The sequence below is a fragment of the Amphiprion ocellaris genome, chromosome 10, assembly GCF_022539595.1.
Source record: "Amphiprion ocellaris isolate individual 3 ecotype Okinawa chromosome 10, ASM2253959v1, whole genome shotgun sequence".
In the NCBI taxonomy this organism is placed as follows: domain Eukaryota; kingdom Metazoa; phylum Chordata; class Actinopteri; family Pomacentridae; genus Amphiprion; species Amphiprion ocellaris.
The window spans coordinates 7731968-7755417 of record NC_072775.1 but is presented as its reverse complement, the minus strand read 5'-3'; the positions used below and the strand labels follow the sequence as shown (position 1 = coordinate 7755417).

The following is a 23450-nucleotide window of genomic DNA, read 5'->3' as shown; positions in this document are numbered from 1 at the left end:
GAAGTATATTTCATAAACTCGGAATGTTATTTATTTCTGGAACCAGTTTTTTTAATGTGAATATCTATACTTGTGGTCCCAGTTTTTGGCCATAAGGACAATTTATGTCTTAACTCCATCATTCCACTGCTAGCAAAGATTTTTAATTAACCAATTCTGTCGGACCTCAGTTGTTTGTAAAAGTGTTTTTGTACAGAGTTAAGGCTTTCAGGTAGCAGGACAATCTCATCCCACCTTGCTATGTGAATCCTAATCATGGTCCATCCTATTTACACAGGTGTCCCTAATGACAGAAATACATGAAGCCGCCCGGTTGGTGCATTTCACAAGATTTGTTTACTTTTTCATTATATTTAGTTTAATAGTATCCCATATGTGCATTATAAGCTCACTGGGTACCAATGACTGCACTTGCTGGTAACATTTCTACATCATTTTTCATATATTTAACCTTGGAGAAGTACCAATGCAGTTTTGAATACAGCTAAATAACTAGCATATGAATTGGATCACAGAGGACGTGTCACAGAAAATGCCTGCTCTCAGATAATTCTAAATAATTGGATGTATTACTGTGTCGGATATCAGTGGTGCGTTAAAAAAAAAAGGGGGAGTAATTAAGCTGTTATGCATTATCATCCGCTGTAATTAGGACACAAATATTCAACAGTTCAGAAATGGACAATCGATCTTGTGTACAAACAGAAAACCTTATTGCTTCTGCTCTGTGAAAATCACAATAATACACACAAACTTGCTTTCACTGTAGATTGCTGTTATTCATATGACAGATACAGGCAGATCATAAAACAAGAATAGTAACTCACTGCCGTCATCTTTGCACCATAGTACACAACTGACCAGCTCTACATTGTACAATACACCCATCCTCCTAGCACGGCTTCAGTAACTACTACGTCACTTTCCCTCTCCCTCCCTCTCAACCCCAACCCCTCCCACAGAGTGAAAACACTAACAGTACATCCACACACTGGATCCCCTCTGGATTCACAGACTCGTCTGGACAGAAGATATGACCAAAACGAGATCGGGCAGGGGATTGTGGGATCTGGCTCTGCTCAGTACACATGTCCAGTTTCATGTAGCGCTAGAAGACCAGTTTTGAGGTTCTCAGATAAGAAAAGTGTATCTGTACAGCAGGGGTCCCCTTTTGGTCACGGTTGGGAATGTGATGGGAATTCGTAGGTTTGGTGGAGGAGAATGATGAGTCAACAAAGTAAGAAAGCTCAGCTTTTTGCCATTTTGTCAGAGGTTAGAGAGGAAGATTGAGAGAAAAAGATGGAACACAATTGTGATGATAGAAAGAAAAACCTGATGGGTGCAAACCTGCTTCTTACATGGAAAAAAACCTATATAAAATAAATGACTAAAAGTAGCAACAACAAAAAAAAAACACACATTCATCCATAATTCGATACATAATGGTAAAAATAAATGAGGAATAACATGATTTAATTTTGAGAAGGGGACGAAGTCAGACGTGTTTGAGGAGGAAGGTTCAGTCAATCCTCTGAGCTCGATGAGGAGTCGGAGTCCTTCTGTGCTATGATGACATCGTCCAATAGAGCTTCTTGATCCGAGCTGTCATAGTCACCTTGGGAAAGGCTGTCGCCGCCCTCCATTTTAACGTCAAAGTCCGGACTGGTGAGGAAGTGATGGGTGGTCTCCAGGTCCTCCTCATCCATCATGTAGGCTCCGTCTGACACCAGAGTCTCCTCCTCAACTCCGTCCAGGTTGGGGTCTTCGTGGGTGGGCTCTGGTGCGTGGTGATGATGGTGGTGGTGATGGTGATGATGGCGGTGTCGGCTTTTCTTCGGGATCTCTGAGTGTTCAGTCAGCAGTCGGTGGAAGAGGGTCTCTGGCAGAAAGCCCTGCAAAGAAAAACAAATGGGTATCATTATTACTGAACTCATTATTTACTGTATTAGGGACGGAAATAACTTGAAGTTCATTATGAAAACCAAAAACAATGACTGTGCCTTAACAGAACCCATATAGGTGAATTTGAAGCACACTTTTGAAATGATGCTAAATATATAAATTAATGAATAAATAGTTAATTAGGCTTGTTCCTATAACTGCTTTGGAGTGATGAACTAAATTGCATAGTGTCATCAGAAGGTGGCGGTACAGACTTTGTTGCATATGACTGTAATAAACAGTAGAAGAAGCTGAAAAAAAATGCCTAAAACCACGAAGAAGAACAAAAAAACATCAGAACTTTGGCCATCAATGAGAGAAATAAGAAGAGAAGTCTTCAGAATTTATTTTTAGCCAGGCAACTTCTAATTATTCTTTCACGTTAGCTCGTATCAAACATGTTTCATGCTGCCCGGAGGCGAAGAAGACAAAGAACCGCTAATAATTGATCTGTCATGTTCGTTAAATGCACATTAACCCTTTCAAAAGTGGCAAAAACCACTCAGTAAGCGTAAAAACCTTTATGCAAAATTGCAGTTTTTCAAATTTTGCTGCCTTCATTCATTTTTTCAAACACAACTCTTCCACGGACATAAAAATATTGCAGAAATACAGCTAGTGTATCTGTTTTCCCCTTTTGAAAAAGACTAAAATATGTAGATAGTCACAGCAACTAAGGTGCTATCTCATGGAAACATGGCATACTACATCTCTTATATGAAATCTCACTGTGTAAAACTCAGAATGATTTCTACTAAATAAAGCATCAGAGAGAAAACAATAAAAATGTAAAACCACATTTCTGAGCACATCAAAGCAATGTAATGCTGAAACATTTTGAATACGTACAGAATTCCGAACGGTTTCAGACCACTCAGGTGCTACAGCGTTGTCAGGATTCTCCTCCAGATATTCCCTCAAGTCTTGCAGCATCGGACAGAAAGCAGCTCCAACCTACAGAGAAATGTTTGAATGTTTGTTATCGAGAGACAGTCCACAGCCAACATGTCAAACACATCTGAATTAGAGTTGTGTTTAATTAGAACTCACCTTCTTCCCTGTCCTCATGTTGATGAGTTTGACCTTTTCACTGCCTGTGGGGACTTTATCTGCCCTCCTCCTCCTCTTCCTCTTGCTCCTGTTCACAAGAAGCTAAGGAAACAAGTCAAAAGATCATTAAAGCGAAAACTTAGCGCAGTAATTGTTCACTATCAAGTCAACTTTATTTATATAGCACATTTAAAAACAACCAAGGTTGACCAAGGAGACCAAACTCAAATTATGAGTTTGAGCATTTCTAAACGGACACTCGATGATCTGTTGGTCCTACAGGATAGGAGTTGTGAATTTACCTCCAGCATGTCTCCCTCCACCTCATAATCTGGGTTCTCCTTCAGCCACGTGGGGGGGTCCCTGCGTCGAGGAGTACGTTCCAACGGATCATGGAGTCCATCCAGGTCTGACAGCTGAAAAAGAAAAAAAAAGAAAAAAGAGAAGGGTTGACAAAAAAAAGTTAGCAAACAAAATCCAATGCAATGATGATACTTCTTAGTTGTTGAGGATCACATGTAAACCTAACATGTACCTCTTGGTCTTTACGCTTCTTGCGGCTGCTCTCTCCCCCTGAGCCGTTGGGCATCAGGGCCTGCTTAGAGAAAGTCAGTTTCAGGCCCTCCTCCTGGCAGGATGACAAGCAGAAAGGCATCTGATTTAGCCACGAGCTGCATATGACAATTGCAAATTACACTTGATGTCGAGCACAAAGTGAAGTATATCTGATAAATCATGTTTCTCCCATCATGCATCTGAGTCATAACAGTAAACTGATTTTATTAGCTAATAAAAACAATAAGTTTTAATTTAACTGCATATGACTTAAACTAGGGCGGCACAACTGTGGCCAAAATGATATTTACGATTATTCACATCAATTTTCTTTTTCACCAAAATTCAGGGCATCTAAGTGAGGAAAAATAATAAATTCTACCTATGAAATTATATCCAAAACACCTTACTTGTTGAATGTCTGCTTATTGGTTAACACTACACCAGTGATTCCTAAACACCACACATTCAGGCGATGGTAAAATAATTAGGCGGTTGTGCACACTTCATTAGAGGTGCACAATAAGTTTTTATTTACATTGAAAAAGAGAAATAAGGTGTCAAGTTGTCCTAATTTGAAATATCACATTATCAACACAGTCTGTTATTTATGTGCAGAGTTTTTGTTGCATTCTAAACACAAATATTCCAGATGATCGGAGGGCTGTAATACGAAGCAACATTAGTGGGTTAGCTGGTATGTTGAGCTTAAAGTTACAGTTGTCAGTATCATAAAGGTGGCTCTCTTTACCTGGCTAGATCCCCATGGTAACTGATGCTGTGGATCTAACCCAGTCCGGAGCAGGTTTTGTTCAGACTTTCGGATATAAATTGGTTGTAACAAGCGTCTCCCTTTAACGAAATCGTTTCAGACCAACATTTATGAGCGATACAGATTCTCAGCTGAGGGAATGTGTTTTATTCGCAAGCTGTTTATTACTAAAACCACTCAATGCAGTCGTGTAGTTACAGTATCGCACACTGTATGCATCACGTCGCCATGGGAAACCAACATGCATTCAGCTGGTGATGCAGAAATCACATTTTATGCAGAAGGAGCGTCAAATGATTCCTTAAATGCCTATTGTTGTGTGAACTTGCACATAGAGTTTGTAAAAAGAGAGTGAAAAAAGAAAGCTGATAACCACCTTTGTGATACTCGTTAACTCTGAGTGAGGCTTTAGTTTTTGTTGAGTTGACTTACACAAAGAAAGCCAGGCTATGTCAAACTGGCTTTGTAGCACAGCTCTTAGATTCATATAATTATGGGAAGCCAAAATCATGATTCTGATTAATATTTGGTTAATTGTGCAGCTCTGCCTCAAAAAATAAAAGATATCTGCCTTCTCACCTTGAGGAGTTTAACAGTGAATTCTCCATCTTCTCCTTCTGCCCCAGGGCCACTGGGTTTACGGATGATCCTTGTGTACGCCATCTCGTCTCCCACTAGCTCTGAGCTCGGGTTGAGCTGAGCTTCAGGCACATACCGCCGCCCCGATGGCCACTGACCCGTCAGCATGAGTGTACACAAATTGTCCAGGCGGTTGATCAATACGCGGTCCTGAGAAATAAAAAAGGAACACCATGAGTCAGTCACCGTGGCTCAGAAAATCACACAAGTTTGTGCTTTCCTACAGCAGATCTACATACTGAAAACTGTACATTATTTACCTTTGGCCAGTCAACTCTGAGGGGATCAGGAGGAGGAATGCCGTCCTGAGATGGAGTCATGGAGAGTAAACTATTATCTTCATCCACATCACACACCTTCATGACAGCTGAGAAAGAAGAAAGGGGAAAAATCACAAATCTGCTGGTTTTCTTTCCACCACCAGCATTTAGAATTTCTTGCTTTAACAACCAACTCACGTCCTTCTATCTCCTCCTCACTGTCTCCGCTATCGTCGCTGCTGCCTGATCGCTCAGACGATGATGAGCCTGAATCCGAATCTGAATCCGAATCAGACACTCCCTCGCCCTTCCTTCCTCTTTCTCCCTTCACCCTGCTCCTCTTGAAGCTCCAGTCCTGACCTCGCACTTTGCCGTCATGGTGACTCAGCGGCGTACTCTGCAGGTCAGCGCGGAGTTCACCTCCAAGCAGCCGGGCGCTCTCGTCAGCTCCCTCCTCCTTCACTCCAGCCAAGTCCTCCTCAGTCCTGGGCTGAATGAGAGTCATGATGGGTGGCGCCTGGGGGGGCGGCGGTGGTGGAGGGGGTGGGGGTGGCGCCTGCTGGTTCTGGATGAATTCATCGCGGGCCTGACCGAAAGTGAACTGCGGGTCTGCAAAGATGGAGAGCTCAGTGCGGCTAACACCGTGTAGTGCAGCGCCCAGCATGAGCTGACGGTCGTGGTCTGGAATATTCCACCAAGCAGGCAGCTCCGAGCTGGGTGGAGCCAGAGGCAGACGCTCATCCAGGGAGGGGTGAGGGAGGACTCGCTCACGAAGGCGACGAAGGAGGCTGATTCGGTAAAGAGTTCGGGAAGCACGTTCCTCAGTGATGGGGGCCACAGTCTGGGAAAGTTCTGCTGGATCTGAAAAGGATCAGAATAAGAGATATAGTTTGCAGTTATGTGAACAGTGAGGTCTGACAGCACACTGACTACATGCTACTGCATCTGAAAAATTAAGCATTCAACACTGCAACTGCGCATAAATGTGTCTACCATATCGTGACAATGCAGTAAACAGTAATTACCTTCACGTCCGGGGCGAAGGTGGCACACTCTCCGGCACATGGCGACAAAAGAGCGGAAGTATCGACTGAGGCTCTCATCAGTTTTTTTATCCAGACGAGCAAAGGTACGGAAACGGGTCCAGTCAAATTCATTGTCTCCACCTTCAAGAAGACCTGGTTCTTTTTTCATCTTCTCTACACCAAAAGTTGATACTACACGGTAGAAATCGCATTCTTCCCTACGTGTCCACCTAGAAGAGACACAGAGGGCAGGTGGGGTGAGGGAGGGCTTTTTGTGTGACATTCTGAGATGGAAATACTGGATTTAAAAAACAGCTTAAAAACATATTCAGTCTTTCAAGTGTGGCAGCCAACTAAGCCTTGCACTTATTGACGTGAACGTTAACAAGGTTGAGCTCTAATTCTATGAAATCTCCAGAAAAACTTACAAATTAGGAATTTGAGGAGGATAAATGTATAGAAATTGTCTGAATTTATACCTTGAATTAACAAGTTCAGCTAGTATTACTCCAAGTGTGGCCCATAACTACAATTTTGAAAGCTTTGACAACTTAAGTATAAACAATTATGCTAAAGTACAACTGTATTAACTCTGAGCCACTGGAGACAGAATAATGTAACACAAGTATACCTTTGTTGTCGCTCTTGCCGTGCTATTTCCTTTAGCTTGCTGGCCTGTTCACAGCGCCTGCGTCTGCGGTCACCCTTAGCCTCGGCTTCAATCTTCAGCTGCTCCTGTCTGTAGCTGCGCTGGTAAGCTGTGATCAGCCGCCGCAACCGCGCTGTAAGTGATGAGCTGGAGGGCCAGTCGCAGGCACCGCTGTGGCTAGCTAAGCTTTCTGTGACCACTGGTCCCGCCTTGTCTTCCACAGAAATCTCATCCTCCACGTTCATAGAATCAGGCTGCAGCACAAAGTCAAAACATGTAAGCAAATGTACACAAGTCGACTGAAGTTGCCAGAATCAAAAGCGATATGATGGCTCAGAGTCGTACCTCGTCGAAGAGATCTTTGGTGTGTCTTGATGCGGGCTTGAACTCTGGGTCCTCGGAATACTTATCATAGTCAGCACTGCACAAAAGAAACACAGCTTTATCAAGGAGGAAAAAGGCAAGGCCTGCATTTCCAAATAATTAATGAGGCTTAATTCTAAAACAATTTTATTTTAACTTTTAATGACAGACATGAGAAATTTTCAAAGTGACAGAAATGTGGAACTGTCTACAACATTACAATGTAGAGTTACCTTAAGTGTGCTATAAATCTGAAAGCAAATAGGTTTTAATTGGGCCTGTTAGCCAAAGTAACTCACTCGTCTCCCAGCTCAGCATCACCAGTGTGCTGTTCAGCATCAATGGCCTTGTCATCGGGCCGACCAGCTCTCTCCAGGAAGCAGAGGCAGGGATCAGCACGCATGGTAGTGTACATCTCATAACCTGGTAATAGAAATGAAATTAAAGCTGGTAAATTACCAAAAAAAGCACCACAGACATAACAAAGGCCTTCCCTAGTCACATAATGTAATCTACATATAGGAAGAACTCACCATGTTTGAAAACACCAGCAAGCAGGGAGCGGTCTGCTTCAGAGTCCCACCATCCTGCAGGCACCTCCTGCTGCTCCATCTCAGGCATCCAGATATCAACATCCCTGGGGGAAAAAAAACAAACAAAAAAACAATAAACGCATAAGTCACAGTCAAGTTCAATGGCTGAGTCTGTGTTTGTGTGCACACTTGGCTACATGTACAATAGAGAGTGTTTGATACCTGATATCAGCCCCTTTCAGGACAGAATCGGCATGTTCACCAATCACCTCCTGTTTCAAGTAGTAGAGCATACGCACTCTCAGAAGCACCCTAAAAGAGGAGAACAAAGGTTGTAGTAATGAATCAAGGTAGACAATATGCAAACATGTATACATGCAGCTGCACTAACTTGTTGCACTGGTGCTTGAGATGCTTGCGGTAGCTGTCATCAAGCAGCAGGGTGTCAGGGTTGTATTTACGGATCCACTCCACCTTCTGAACATCAAATGTGCTCTGGGCCTTTACCCTTTTACCCTTCCTGCCTCTTGGAACGGGAATAGACAGGCCTAGACAGAGAATAAACAGTTCATGAACATTTATGTAATATTTCAGCAGATTCGCTTCATGAAAAGCACGAGGATGAAGCAGGAGTGGGAAACCTGATATTTGATTTAAAATATCTGTGAGTGAATCAGTGTTCAGCTCCCTACCAGAATGGTTGAGTAGTGTTTGGGGTTCACGTCCGTTCTCTGGTGGCGTGATGAGCTCCCAGATGAAACTCTTAATGTTCTCATCTCCACGATAGTGAAGCAGACAAAAGACCAGGATAACACGGCAGATCGTCTCCACGTCACGTTCACTGAGACGCCGCTTGCATCTGGCATGAGACAGGATGTCCCTCCAACGACCCCAGCTAAAGAAGACAAAAACAGATAAGAGTAAAAACAAAGGAAAAGACCAAATAAAAAAAAAATTACAAAAGGCAAGTACAGTCTCCATACCCATAGACAAGCAAATGTTTTTCCACCCGAAAGCAGTCAGTGCGACCGTAACCCCCTCCGCTGTGGCGGTCGGATCGTCGAGAGGACCGAGACTGTCTAGAATTAGAGGGTGGATATTCGTCATCGCTGTCTAGATCAGAAAGATCTCCACCTTCACCACGTAAACTGGAGAACTGACGAGTCTGCTTGCGAACTCTGGGAGTGTCGATTACAAGAGTGTTCTGTGAGAGGGAAGAGAAATTTTGAGTCAGTTGGACATCAATCCAAGCAATACATATAGATTGAATTTATGAATCTAGTTATATAAACGCCCCTAGATCTTATACTTACATTAAGCTACAGTATTTTACTAGCAATGGTTTTAGCCAGTGTAAGTTTTGGAGGAATTTCTTCACCAGAAAAAAGAAAAAAAAAGACAAAACCACAGTCGTACCTTGCGATTGATCGTGTCCATGTCAATGTCGGCTTTCTTGGCCCACTTCTGCCAGAATTCAGGATCATCGAGGGCGATATCATTGCGATTCTCAGAGGCCACAAAGCTGGCTTTGGAGAACGTGGAACCCTTGCCCTCACTCTCAATGGTGATAGTAGTTGCTCTTCGCTGAAGGATCTGGTCAATATCCTCCTCACAGAACCGACTGCCCTCATCATTCTCATCCATGATGGCAGCGTAGGCTCCCTTCCTGAGCAGATCCTCGATCTCCTTCTTGGAGAACTGCTGGATCTGTTGAAGGGGACACAGGAAGTCATTTACACAAATGTTCCAAAGTGCATTAAAGAAACAACCTTTTCCAAACAATTGAGACGTTGTACAACTGAGCAGTCCATCAATGACTTGGCAGTTAATAACTGACAGGTCTTCTTACCCCGTTGACATTGCTGTCTTTGTTGCCGCTCATGCTTTGCAGGACGGCACGGTCCAGCCCAAGCTTCAAACTTGCTTTATCCAGCATCTCCCTCTCATAGGAATTCCTAGTGATCAGACGATAGACCTTGACGGCTTTAGACTGGCCGATACGATGGCATCGTGCTTGGGCCTGAAACAATAAATAAAGAAGTGACCATCGAGCAAAACACACAGCTGCTTACATCAATCAGATTAATATGGTTTCAAGTTTTGAAAATACAATTTAAAAGTATAAATGTTAAAGTGACTGTAAGCAGTGGAATGAAAGGTAAAGATGGTTTGTTGTTCCTATAGTCTCGTTAAAAGAACTATATACCAGACCTGCAGGTCATTTTGAGGGTTCCAGTCAGAGTCAAATATAACACAGGTGTCAGCAGCAGTGAGATTAATACCCAGGCCACCAGCACGGGTACACAGCAGGAAGACAAAGCGGTCTGAGTCAGGTTTGCTGAAGCGATCGATGGCAGCCTGCCGTAGGTTTCCACGCACTCTGCCATCAATTCGTTCATAAAGGTATCTGTAAAAAGAGGTTACATCAACTTAATCATTGATTGTTCTTGTTTCTATCAATTATCGTTTTTACAGTACATCATATACACCATATCATCTTCATACCTCTTGTTGATGAGGTAGTCCTCCAGAATGTCTAAGCAGCGCACCATCTGGGAGAAGATGAGCACTTTGTGGCCGCCAGCCTTGAGGCGAGGCAGCAGCTTGTCCAGTAGCACCAGCTTGCCGGCCGACCGAATCAGGGCCTGCAAATGGAAGTCAGGGGCCATGGGGTCGTACACCTCCCGCAACTCTGCTACGATCTTCTCCTCCGCACCTGGACATGACAGACATGGAGGCGCCAAATTATTACAGTATAGTGTACAGTGACCATTGACGCCACCTAATGAGTTCTTTTTGTATTTCAAGTGAAAAGTTAACATTTAGAATTCAGGTCATTCAGTTTGGAAGCATGAATGTAACAAACAAAGACACAGACAACAAGATTCTCAATATGGACAACTAACTTTAAAACACAAGCAAAGGATAAATATTGTTATATTCTTATTCTGATCAACACAAATGAAGAGTTATTAAATACCATTGATGAGGTAGGGGTGGTTGCAGCACTTGCGGAGCTCCATCATAGTGTTGAGCAGGTTGGGAACGTTGCTGTTACTGTTTGCTCCTAAACTGAGGAAACTGAAGTTCCTCTCCAGGATGGCCCTATAATACTTCTTCTGGACATCTGTTAACTCAACCTGGCAGGAAACACAAAAAAGTAATCTTAAAACACAGGACACTGTTGTGATTCACACAGTTTTTATGGCTTACTGCAAAAAATAAAATAAAATAAAATAAATAAAGCTGTTCTTTGGGGGTAATTTGTTTTGTCTTGATGCATATCTTTTTCACATCCCATCTATTATGAGTGAAATGCTAAATGTATTTGTACCAAAAATTTTCGATACAGTTTTTTGGTTCAGCACATGTGGGTACTGAACAAATCGTTATTTTGATATCAAATTGCTTCAAATTCATAGTATCACTGAGCTAATTTTATGACAAACATAGTGTCAACGGTTAAAAACTTTTTTTTAAAATCAGCATGTGAAAAAACATGCATGTTTGGTCATTCATTTCAACAATTAATTGACAACTGATTGTTAACATGGCCGATTATCAGTTAAGGTTACTGCCTAAAATTTGCATCCCAACTACAAATAAATCCCTATTCACAAACTTAATTATTGAGGCAACAACCTCATTTCTCGTCCTTTTCAGAAATACAAGAGAGACACATTGCATAAACTGACCTCAATAATGGTCTCCTGTTTGGGTGCCAAGTTCTTCTCAACATCCTCCTTCAGTCTTCGCAACATCATGGGTTTTAAGATGGCTTGCAGCTTCTGAACCTATGGGACCAAAAAAATAAATAAATAAATAAAAAAAAAAGCACTTGCTCAATAACAGTGGAACGTTACCAGTTTAACATAAGATATAGACGTGACATCAGCACAAAGAGACGACCAATAAAATCGGTATACATGTGTGAATCCATGTGTGTCAGTGTTGCTATGAGGAAGGATTTCACACCTGTTCCTCTGTTTTGAGGTCTCCGAAGTCTCTAAGGAATTCAGTTTCAGAGGGGAACTGAGCAGGCTCCAGGAAATGCAGCAGACTAAAGAGTTCCTCCACAGTGTTCTGAAGAGGAGTGCCGGTCAACAACACTTTGTGTTCCTGGGAGAAACCACAGAATGGAGGCAAAATGACAGGGATGGTAGGAAGAGAGGGGGTTTGAATGGGACAGAATGAAAAACAGATATACGAGTAATGAAGCAAAAAGTGAGCATAAAATGTTTAAAAGAAGAGGGCAAATCAAAAGAAACACAAGGGAGAACCGGGAAATAAGAATAGAGAGAAAAAAGAACACAACAAATAAGGACAGCTGACGTCAAATCTTATAATTCTGTTAAAAGTCATTTTGGGTAAATGTCAATGATCACATCATTTTTAAATGCCACACAAATTGGGTGTATGACTAAAGTACAACATTTCACCATGAGACTGTTGGACTGGCTATTATTCTCTTCCATTTCAGAAGCTTAAGCAGGCACAAAGCAACATTTGATGTGGTCCACTTACCAAGTCCAGCATCTTCAAGCTGTCCAACAGCTTGCAGTTACGATTTTTGAGACGATGAGCCTCATCAATGATCACACAGCGCCAGGAGATCTCCCTCAGTTCTGGGCAGTCCGACAACACCATCTCAAAAGTTGTGATGAGGGCATCAAACTTGTAGGCACCTGGGATCAAATGCTCCTGTATACAGAATGATAATTTTCATTAGACATGTTTAGCGTGAAAAATAAAGCTATTCAACAGCGATCGTTAACAACAAGACTCACCTTCTCATCTTTGCAGTACATCTCATACTGCTGGATCATCTGTCGGCTGGCCAGGCTGCCGTGGTAGACGATGGCATTCATGTGAGTCCATGTGGAGAACTCTCTTTCCCAATTGGTGATGGTGGATAGGGGAGCAATGACCAGGAAGGGGCCCTGGACATTAGCAGCATACACCTCTGAGAGCAGCGCGATAGACTGGATGGTCTTCCCCAGACCCATCTCATCTGCCAGGATACAGTTCTGCCTGAAAAACAAGAAACTCAGAGTGTGAGTACTGAAGCCTCTGGCAATTAATTCCCACACTGTGCCCCTTTTGAACAAATTATTGCAAGTCTTACATGTCCCCATAGTGTGTCTTTAAAGTATCAAGCACAAAATACTGCAAATATGAATCATTTCACCATGACTGTTTCATTTCTGTTTTCAGTCCTGTTCTGAAGGGGCAGTTTCAGTGTCTGTAGCTTTAAAATGCACCTAAGCTGCTGCTACAAATGCCCTTTTCAGGAAGAAGACTCTCTCTGCATCAGGAGCACAGGAGTCGATATGGATGTGAATCAGTGTCTGAACGATCATTTCACATGAATATATATCACCAAAATCACAGCATAGTCATTTTTAACTCTGCGTATGGCAAGTTTGTGAGCTGATGTTGAGGTTATAAAAAGAGGACCGGCCACGTCATCATATCTTTATTGTATTCAGTTTACACTTCGAAGCTTAACTCAACCACAGAACACAATAAAAATGGATTTTCACCACATGTGACCTTTAAGAAATACATGCACTTTGTGTTATTTTAGTAAAACCAGTTTTATGCTGCCATTACTTTAATTACAGTTTGAGCACTGAACACAGTAAATGATGGTTGTCTCAAAGTACATTTTGTTGCTGATGATCGTTGAGTGTATTAAACACAGGAGTGTGTGGGATAAATACCTGTTGTACCAGTTGAAGAGCAGCCAGTTGACTCCTTCCAGCTGATACTCTCTGAGTGTGTTGCCGTTCTTATACTCTCTGGTCTCCTCTAACTTCTTCCATGAACTGGCTGGAGGCCGAGGCTGTGGAGAAACAAGAAGCAAAAAAATTGACCAAAAAAATGATCAGAGACATATTTGTAATCGTTATGTGGTTCCTGACATCAAAAGCTATGCTATTTTTTTAATACATGTTTCTTAAGCGGAAAGGAGGGAAGGAAATCTGTGAAAAGTTTGAGTCAGTTGAAACTTGCATAAAGCTGAACCTTTCGCAACATTTCTAGTTGAGTCTTGAGTCATATTCCACTCAAAGTGGTCAGCATCTTTTTAAAGCCTCAGTTCACAATGAATGCTGACCTGTTACATCTCCAATGTTTACCCATGTTTAAATACCCATAATACCGTACTATTTAGCATGGCAGACAAAGTATTTACCACGTCCAAACACATCTAGCCTTTCTGACGCACAATCCTTTGTGTAGCCAAAGATGCATTATGGTGTCTTGTGCAAATATAAACAAGCTTGAGCCACCAAGACAAATGACAGCTCATCTGACAGATGACAGACACTAGGATGACAGACACATTCAAGTCTGTATCTATAAGTCCTCTACCAACTGCCCTTTTTGCCACCAATTAATGATCTGCACCTGTTCACCAGCGGTTTCGTTGCATTTTACTTCCTTAGTTAAAAGGTTCACATTAACTGTGATGGTGTACAGTACAGTGCAACAGAACATAGGACAATAACACCAGATCTGAGCAAGATATGGAGTGTGTTGCAGGCCACACTAACCCTTTACTTTTTGCCTATTCTGATAACATGCAATCATTTAACACTGAAACATAAGCAAGCATTGCTACATCATTAGGTCTATGGATTCTCTCTTTACTTATGCACATTTTTTTTGCCACTAGGAGCCCAGAGTAAAATCTAAGTATTTTATATGGAAACTGAAACTATAATAAAAACATGTAATTAGAAACAGCCATGTTCCTGTTATTTTTGCACCTGACTCACCGTTCTCTTCAGGCGAGGTTGTCGGTTTTGAATTTTGCTGAACTCTTCAACCTTGCCCTCATCCACATCCTCCTTAAGTTCCCAAGTGGCATCTTCATATGGCAGAGAGCACCACTTCACCAAGTAGTAGATAACAGGCTGGAGGGGATGAGAAAAGAAGTAGTATTTATTTAACTACCGTAAATATCTCGCTAATAAATCCAGGCATGGCATCTGTGTGTTAGTGTGTGTGTTTTTCACATCTCAACATCAGTACATTCTACACACTTCAAACTTGGCAGTTGTGTTGCTCAGGAGCCCAGAGGTGCAGTGTGGGGTGTAAAGTCGTGAGCGTTTTAAGAGTGACTCGGAGATGGAACAACATATTTGATTACAATACATCAACCATGTAAAAGCATGAATACCCCAGAGGACAAGCTGCAGCTAAATTAAAAAAAAAAAATATGCCCACAATCATGTGTGTGGGAGTATTTTAGACAGAGACCACCTGGAAATGGTAGTTCACAACAGCACAACACAGTAACAATCTTAACAGCAAATCACGCCGGTGAGAGCAAATCCATGTTATTACTATTTTGAGTCAAGTGCTTAAATAAAAATACCGATTCTGCACTTAACTGTCATTGTTAATTAAGTAATAATTAAAATATTTACAATAACTGACAAATTTCATTAAATCAATCGACTAATCAAAAAACAATTGTTAGATTGATCACTTTTTTTTAAACTTTGTTGAGTGCAGCCTTAGAATACGTGCCACTTCCTGTTGATAAATAGTCTTCTTTTTTGAAGTGTGTTTGTGTGTGAGTGTGTGTGTGTGTTTGAAAAGAGAATGAGGGGCCAGAGGAAGGACCCCAGCACTTGGCTGTATGTCGAAAAAAATCAATGTCAATATGTAAATGAGAATCGCTCCCCTAAACTCCCTCAACTCTGGTGCGGATTCTATTTTTTCTCCCCAAACAAACATATTTTATACAGGGACTTTTTGTATATTTTGGAATATATGTTTTCAATTCTTTCAGAACTGTTAAAAACAAAACAAAAAACTCTCTTTCATGTCAGGCTTGGAAAATAAATAGCTTAATGTCAGCCATTTAGGACTTAATGGTAAAATTTTGACAATCCAGTTCAATCAGTGTTTAGTCTGAAGTATTCTGGATTACTGGCTGCTCACTGATTTAATAAAAACACAAGATACCAAGCAGTCAGCCCAGTAGTACTGCACTAGTACTACTTTATAAAAGACAGAAGGGTCATATATTTTGAAAGAAAAAGGAGTGCAAGAGTTCACCTATAGCACCACAAGAGGAACAAGTCATCTCTTTGGACAAGATGTAAAAGCGACCTCTTGACGAGGCTTCATCTCTCACCTCGCCATTGTCCTTGTCCACGCTGTGGGACACATCCAGGATCCGATCCACCTCCACGTAGTCCGGGTTAAAAGGCTCCTCATCCTGATGAGAACAACAGTATGAGAGACAGAAGGCCTGAAGTTTCAGTTCAACAAGCTGAGCGACACACACACAAAATACGAGGTTTCACCATGTGCCTCCCACTCACCTCCTGGAAAATGTGCCTCATCTGAGCGTGCTTGGTCTTGAACCTCTTGATCTTTTGATGGATCCTCTTATCTTTCTCCAGCTGCTCCAAACTGGCCCACTCACAGTGTAAATATGAACTGTGAACAAAAGAGTGCAGTTGTGCTCATTCTTTACTTGCTCGCTCATCCCCTCAAGCGACAAAAAAATGTCAAGTGCCAAGGTTAAAGCTGTTCACTGAAACGCTGAAACTTACTAGTTTTTGTATTTTACAAAGAATTCCTCAACATTAGTGTACTGGCCTGGAGACACCTTGGAGAGAAGAACAGATTTAAGGTATGATTTGCAAAAAAGAAAATAAATATTGCAATGGATCATAGTATAAAAAAATAAACATACCTCCTTCTTGGTTAATCTCATAGACAGCACTTTGTCTACAATGGCAGCATCTTCCTCACTTGGGTTTTCCTGTAAAATATAATTAATACATGAAATACTGTTAAACATCTTCAACCATACCAATTTTAAGAATCTTACTGAACACTGCAAATGCAGAAACTACAACCAACATCCATCTCTCTATAATTTTCTTTTTTTTTTTTTTTTTTTTAAAGTCTCTTTAATAAATAAAGAGCTATTTCAGGTTTTTCGATACTCACCACAAAGAACTGCATGCTCTGCAGTCCATCGCCATCCAGTTCCAATTCCTGTTTAAGCTGCGCTGCTGTTCCACCGCTGATGGAGGCCACTGCTGCTGCAGTTGTAGTAACATCTACATCTTCCTGCTCGTCTTCATCATCTGTGATCTTGATGTCCAGGTCCTCTGTGTACTTCTTCCTCTTCACCACACGATTGGAGCGCCTCTTCTGGCCAGAAGACAGAGAGGTAAGTTAAATGTGACTGTTATTTTCTGTTAAATCACACAATAGATACTTATGTCAGCTGTGGAGCAGGTACCACCATGTGTGGCTTATTCAGAATTTAGGTTTAATATGACCATTAAGTTTCTGTTCAGACATTTTGGCTCATTTCACCTGTTCATCAAACATGATTTCTAATAACTGGGATGTGCCATCACATAAATTGTGTTTTATTGTGTGTCAACTGGGGTTACTCATTTGCAGCTACCAAACTGGTTTCTTCAGGTCAAGAATTAAACCGCTGAACTAGTTCATAGTGTCTAAGAACAAATACACTGTCAGCTATTACAACCAGTATAAGTAGGCGAAAACAATGAAGCTTCTCAGGTTTTAATAAAGACCAAGGTTTGATGACACTTGAAGAAAAAGTGCCTCCAAACAAATGACAGCTTGCTCCTCTGTCAGTATAGGAATGCATGTTATTTATGTGAGGATGTATATTTCTGTACCGTAATCATGTCATCCTCCAGTGCTGCAGGTGAGGCCGGGCTTAACTCCCCGTCAGAGTGGTCTGAAGATGCGTTTCTCTTTCTTTTCTTTGCTCCCACTAGAGTGATAGTGCTGCAGGAAGTTAGAGAGGGAAGACATAGGAATGAAATAGCAGCAGAGGGACAGTAATACATAATGCTTTGTACAAGGTCAAGGTTTTTCCTGCATAGAGGAATTTCTGGTGGCCGAGTGACAAAGGAAAACAATGCTAAATCGATAGGAATTGAGAGTAAGTAAATTTTTTCATTTACTGAAGGAAAAGACATTTTTGTTGCTCAAATGGTAAGAAATGACAGGAAAATACATTACATGTAGATTTCTGCTTTAAAAAAAAAAAAAAAAAAAAGGCAACAGACTCATTGCCTTTATTGTATGCAGACTGATAATATGCCGTGTTGTGCGCAGTCACATCCCCAGAGACCCATTCAGAGATGGGAAACAACCCTGAAGGCTACATTTACAAACATATGGATATGAGCTATACTGAAATGATTCTCTCCCTCGTCTACTCTTGCCATATACACTTACTTTGTCTTAATCTTGCTTTTGCTCTTGTTCCCTGCACCAGGTATTACGGTGCCGGCAGCCACCGTAGCGGTTCCTGGTGTCTTCACTTTGCCCTTTTTGTCAGCCCCTCCTGCAGTTTTGGGCACCACTCCTCCACCTACAGGGCTTTTCTTTTTGCTTCCACCGCTGCTGCTCTTTTTCTTTGCAGAAGACACCACAGTCAAAGTGCCCCCCATTTCTGGGGAGGTCTGTGTGGTCGGAAGCTCATCCTGGTTCAGGACTCTGGGCAGGTTCTTCTCGCCACGTGCTTTGGCCCGAGCTATAGCCTCGGCCACTATGCGGTTTGCTTTCTCCTGCTTGCACAGAATCTCCACTCGGCGAACGGAGGCAGGTTCGCCGGGGGCCTTGGTGATGCGGATGGCCTGGGATGGAGTGGTGGTTGTAGTAGAGGGGCCCGCTGTCGAAGTGTTGATGACTTTCACCACAGAAACCGTGCCACCAGCAGAGGAGGTTGAGCTTGTCTGAGGGAAAAGTAAGAGAGGAAACATTTTGCAGTTTCTTTCTTGTTTTGTACAAAAAGCCTTGCTATGTGTAGAAAATAAAACAAGCATGCACATCTGAAGGTCTACCTGTGGCTGTAGAAGCATTTTGAGTGGTACTGCAACTCTCTGTCCTCCTTGGCCCTGGGAGATCTGCAACACCTGGGGGCTGCCAGTATTGCCGGCTCCTGAAACCAGCTGGTACTGTGAGTGTGAAAAAGACAGGTCAGGTCAAAGTCTCAAAGTAATAGATTCCAAAACCTAGAAAGTCAAAAAGTAACTGGAACAATAAATCAGGTACATGAACTTGAAATCTGAAACAATATTAAAGAACAGGATATTGTATAAAATTTGCTTGCTTGGCATCACATTGACAGTCTGAGTCTGTCCCAATTTCCTCTCCTGATTCAGGATGATTTTACACTTAACAGCATTTGAATTGTGGAAGACAGCAGAGGTACTGACTGTTTCTCTCTGTTAAGTGAATGACTGTAAAATGGCATCACACTTGCTAGAAGGATTTATAGCTGTACCTTAAATGATGTTGTGACATTTTAGAAACTTAATAATAACACTTTACAGTCCTGTGAAACCTTATGTGTACATTTTGTTAACTATTCAAAGAAATAATAAACTTGACACTACTGCTAGATATTTAAGGGCCAGATTGCCGATTTTCAACCTAAAACTACTAAATTTCACGTATCGAGGACAACAGGAAATTTAATTCAATGCATATTACTTCCTTTTATCTTCCAGTTAGTTACTCACAAACTGTGAGATTTTGGCTGTTGCTAATAGATACTAGTTAGCAGACTCAATGTGAGAATGTTCATTATTTGAAATGATCTGTTGTGGTTACATAAAAGTAGTAACTGTTCTTTTCTAGAGTACTGCAACAGTACAAACAATAATAGTTTGCACATCTGAAACTACTCTGCTACATCAACACAAATGTTAGGCATATTTGTTGTGATAATGGAGAATTTTGCTGGGTACCAAGATGTCACATGGTGTCAGACTTCAGAATCTGAAATAACTGAGTACTTAGGAATGGCAGAAACTGCAAGCAGACAGATGTAGATATTCAGCATATTGGGAAGGAACTTTTTCTTGTACTAGTTTTGTATCAGAAATGTTTAAGACACTCCTGACTGCTTTCGTTCATATCAGCAGAAAATAACTGGCAGTTTGCTTTAAAAAACAACAACTTTCGCTCACAAAATACACAGAGCTCAGAGTAATTTGATAAGAACAATCTTCTAACCTCTTAAACAATCCTTTCTCACCTTAACTCCTCCTTGTTGGTTGGGCTGCTGCTGCACTTGCAGCTGAATTGTCAGGACTTTGGGCTGCCCTCCAGCCTGGCCCGCAGCCCGAGCCTGGGTCAGGGCCGCTAGCTGACTTCCCTGAAGCACCAGTTTGCCACCAGGGAGCTGACCCAGTACTAGCCTAGCTGGGGCCTGGGCCTGCTGCTGTTGGCCCCCTTGCGCCGTCTGAACCTGCTGGACCTGTGCGACCTGCTGCGGGGCTGTAACAGCTTGACTCACTGGTGTGGCAGAGCCAGTCTGGGAGGGCTGCTGGAGAACCAAGGTGATGCGCTTTGCTTCACCACCCTAGAATCAGACACACAGAATGAGACTTAATATGACAGTCAGGAAAAGACCGACCTAAATACACAACTTGTGAAACTGTGCAACTACCCTGATAGCAAACCAATGACCGACTCCAAGCATCACCTGCTGTGGTGCAGCTGTTAGGCTGACACCTTGTGGTGAGCCTGTGGAGGCAGAGAAGGTAGTGCTTACCTGCGTCTGTGCCTGCATGGCTGGCTGAAGCTGCACCTGGCCTTGTGCCTGGACCTGGATCTGAGCTGCCTGGCCTTGGGGCTGTACCTGGATCTGGGCGGCCTGGGGCTGGACTTGGACTTGAGTCTGGGCTGGAATCTGCACCTGAACTGTCTGGCCTTGCGTCTGCTGTACCTGCTGAGGCATGGAAGTGAGCAACACCTGTTTCACTGGTCCATTGGGCGACTGCAGCAGCCTCTGCACCCCTGCGGCACCCACCTTGATTTGAGCTTGTCCTGGACTCGCCTGATTCAAGACTGCTCCCCCTTGCAGTATGGACATGCCAGGTTTGAGTGGAGTGCCAGACAACACACGGATGACCTTTCCGCTGGTCTGGCCTGTGGTTCCCGATACAGTCTGCAGCACCTGGGCCTGACCCTGGGGACCTTTGAGAATGACAATTTTACCACCAGCCTGCTGCGTGATGGCAGCTAGTTGCTGGGGAGTGAGCTGATGGGTTATCTGTGTGATCTGCTGTGTGGTGGCAGTGGTGGTAGCCGGGGAGCTAGAAACCGTCAGAGGTGAGCTCAGCAAGACAGTGCTACTAGTGGCCCCACTGGCATTGCTGGCAATGGGTATGGTGGTCTGGGCTTGTATTTGAGGTACAGTATCAGCAGAGGCAGGAGCAGGGGCTGGCGTCATGGCTGGAGCTGCAGCTACGGAAATAGTCTGAGCAGTTGCCACTTGCACCGGCTGCTGTGTCGGGACTTGAACAGGGGTAGGGTCTGGGATGGCAGGAGCTGCTACAGGAACACCAAGGCTTGTGCTGACTGTGAGTTCAGGGGTGGGCTCGGGCTCAGTCGGTGGATCCACCTGGCCCAAAGCCAGCTTGAGGGCTTCCTCCACAGGGTCTGAGGAGCCCTGAGAGAACGAGTCATCCGGCAGGGCATCCAGGTTAAACAAAGGTGTGTCCTCAAAGAGGTCCATTATGGGATCTGCCATCTTGCCCACTCCACACAGGGAGACGGGCACAACGTTAAAAAGACTCCGAGATGGAAGCTAAATCGCTGTTGTCCAATTCTCTTGACTTCTAAGCAAACAGCTGAAAAAAGAGAGGAAACAACAACATGAATTAAGCACAGCAATGCTTGCTCATAGAGAATTACTGGTTTTCATGCAAGTTTTCAGTCGGAACTTCAGATCTACATTAGTCAGATTGTTTTCAATAATTAATATTACTGTACAGTCTTAGCCTTAATATTTCTTATAGTCAGGTCAAGTTGTGTTTTATATATGTTTAGGTATAGTTTTAATTCTGAATTGACACCGTAAATAAGCTCAATATTTAAATTTGGAAGGTTCATTTGTAGCTGCAATCTTATTTGTCCAGTGAAAAACACTTGAAACACCTAAATGTGTAATGTAATAAATTTAAAGAACTGCCACAACAGTTTGTATACAGCTCAAACTAGTTGCAGACATGCATACAACAAACAAAATTGAATGTGTCTTATTCAATGTTAAGTTTCGGGATATTCAAGTGTAAAAAAAGTAAATAACAGACAGAAGCTTGGCGAATGTGGCCCGATGAGCGAAATGAAATCCTATAACCTGTGGTCTTAGCCATTTTTTTGTTCTGTGATGCACATCAACATAATTCCTAGAAGTCTGGCTCTTAATGCATAGGAAAAATGTGCATGATTTGTTAAAACAGACACACTTCATAAAAAGAAACCTACATTTATCTCAGCAGCTTTGATGGAAACGATGCAGCTCACCTTTGGAGTTAAGTGCATCTCAAAACTAAATAAACAGCTATGAAGTTTTTAAAAGAACGTTTAAATGACATACAAAGCCCTCAAAAGTAGACACTGCCTCTGGAATATATTACAAATATTGTTTTTGAGCATATCAACCAACTCATAGCCACACTTTCCAGAAACGCTCTCAAAGTGATATTTTCGGTTTTGAAAAAACATTAAAAACAATATTAGGCGGCATAAATAGCAATATAGCAAAATAAAGTAGCCACAGAAGATTTAGTGAATGAAAATAGTGGGCAAGGAAGTCAGACGAGGAGGGTACTGATGCTGGAGAGGCAGGATGCTTTCCTTTCTGGTCGTATTGCAGTCTTTCTTACAAAACCGTCGGCTAGCATTAGCTCGTACCGCGACCAAAGTGTGCCTCTTACAAAAGCCTGTGTGGCACCGAAACCACATTCGGGCTCGTAAACACGATGTATTGCGGGTCTGCAGCCGTTGGTTCGCTTCTCTCTCATTTACTATGAACCATTCAGTCCACCGGACTCCTTCAATCTCATCAACAAACCGGACCAAACCAAAGCAACGTGCCACAATAACCACTGCCCGTCAACGTTCAGACACACGTTAGGCCGCAATACTGTTTCGCTTGGTCTGCGTCTATTTTTCGGCAAAAATACCTGAAAATAACCACCACATCCACTGCCCCAACTCTCACAGTAATAATTTCGGGGTGCTAAATTTACCTTTGCATCGACACACATGGCTTTCTCCGTCTCACAACACTGTACGATTACAGGAAACGGCCAGGGAAGAGCAGGAACTAACATTCTTGCCAGAGAAAGCGTAGAAAGCGGGCCCCTCGGAAGTTATCGAGCGCCGATTGGTCCGTTTTCTCCCGAGCCGGCAGCATATGGCGCTCTCATTGGCTCGAGTGGCTATCCGTCATGGGTCCAGCCGCTTCTGGGCGGGATGAGCGCCGTAGTTAGGTTGAGAAAACAATAAATGCGGCCTAGCTGGGATCATTTGACTCAGTGATCTTCAACATTGATGTTTTACTGCCGTAGAAGCCCGCATTAGAAAACGCTGGACTCCTAGAGCTGACTGGAGAAAAACACGCGGCGTTTTAATGATCTCAACGGGTCAACGCACCGCACAGATAACCCGGCCTGTTTGTGAATGACACACCACCAGTTTTTTCATCGTTTTATTACATTGGTCACAGCTGAGCAGTCAGCTCACATCAATAAATGAATGGATACCTGTTGGGATATTACTCTGTTGCTTTGTAAAAATGTAAATCCAGACCACAGGAGCACATTATGGCATTTTTGGATGATT

General features: G+C 42.6%; 1 protein-coding gene across 4 annotated transcripts; it reads right to left on the bottom strand.

The window, feature by feature from the left end:
- Window positions 1–623: 623 nt before the first annotated feature.
- On the bottom strand, window positions 624–22966 carry chd8 (chromodomain helicase DNA binding protein 8). Of its 4 annotated transcripts, none has more exons than XM_023284520.3 (40): window positions 22856–22966; window positions 20629–21451; window positions 20371–20547; window positions 19852–20178; window positions 18653–18766; window positions 18045–18544; window positions 17477–17588; window positions 16767–16973; window positions 16507–16575; window positions 16364–16419; window positions 16130–16247; window positions 15940–16023; window positions 14570–14707; window positions 13511–13632; window positions 12575–12818; window positions 12312–12488; window positions 11763–11906; window positions 11483–11581; window positions 10768–10927; window positions 10293–10503; window positions 9999–10194; window positions 9637–9807; window positions 9204–9494; window positions 8771–8991; window positions 8480–8682; window positions 8179–8335; window positions 8010–8099; window positions 7788–7891; window positions 7554–7677; window positions 7237–7312; window positions 6874–7145; window positions 6243–6472; window positions 5416–6078; window positions 5218–5324; window positions 4898–5107; window positions 3527–3619; window positions 3294–3407; window positions 2992–3093; window positions 2791–2895; window positions 624–1892 (listed from the first exon to the last, which is right to left on the bottom strand). In XM_023284520.3, exons 2-40 carry the CDS (start codon window positions 21349–21351, stop codon window positions 1524–1526), a joined length of 7680 nt encoding a protein of 2559 aa, XP_023140288.2. In that variant the 5' UTR covers window positions 21352–21451; window positions 22856–22966; the 3' UTR covers window positions 624–1523. The 4 variants fall into 4 exon arrangements, with proteins under 4 accessions (XP_023140288.2, XP_023140289.2, XP_023140286.2 ...); XM_023284521.3 differs by having other exon boundaries at window positions 20371–20544; XM_023284518.3 differs by having other exon boundaries at window positions 20371–21451.
- Between the last annotated feature and the right edge of the window lie 484 nt (window positions 22967–23450).

What these genes read in the sequence shown, in the direction of transcription:
- chd8 (XM_023284518.3), bottom strand. Translation starts at nt 21,351, where the DNA reads ATGGCAGATCCCATAATGGACCTCTTTGAGGACACACCTTTGTTTAAC. An exon ending in CCACCCCTACCTCATCAATG is followed by an intron (nt 10,504 to 10,767) that starts GTATTTAATAAC and finishes TGTCATGTCCAG; the next exon opens with GTGCGGAGGAGAAGATCGTA. An exon ending in ACATGAGGACAGGGAAGAAG is followed by an intron (nt 2,896 to 2,991) that starts GTGAGTTCTAAT and finishes ATTTCTCTGTAG; the next exon opens with GTTGGAGCTGCTTTCTGTCC.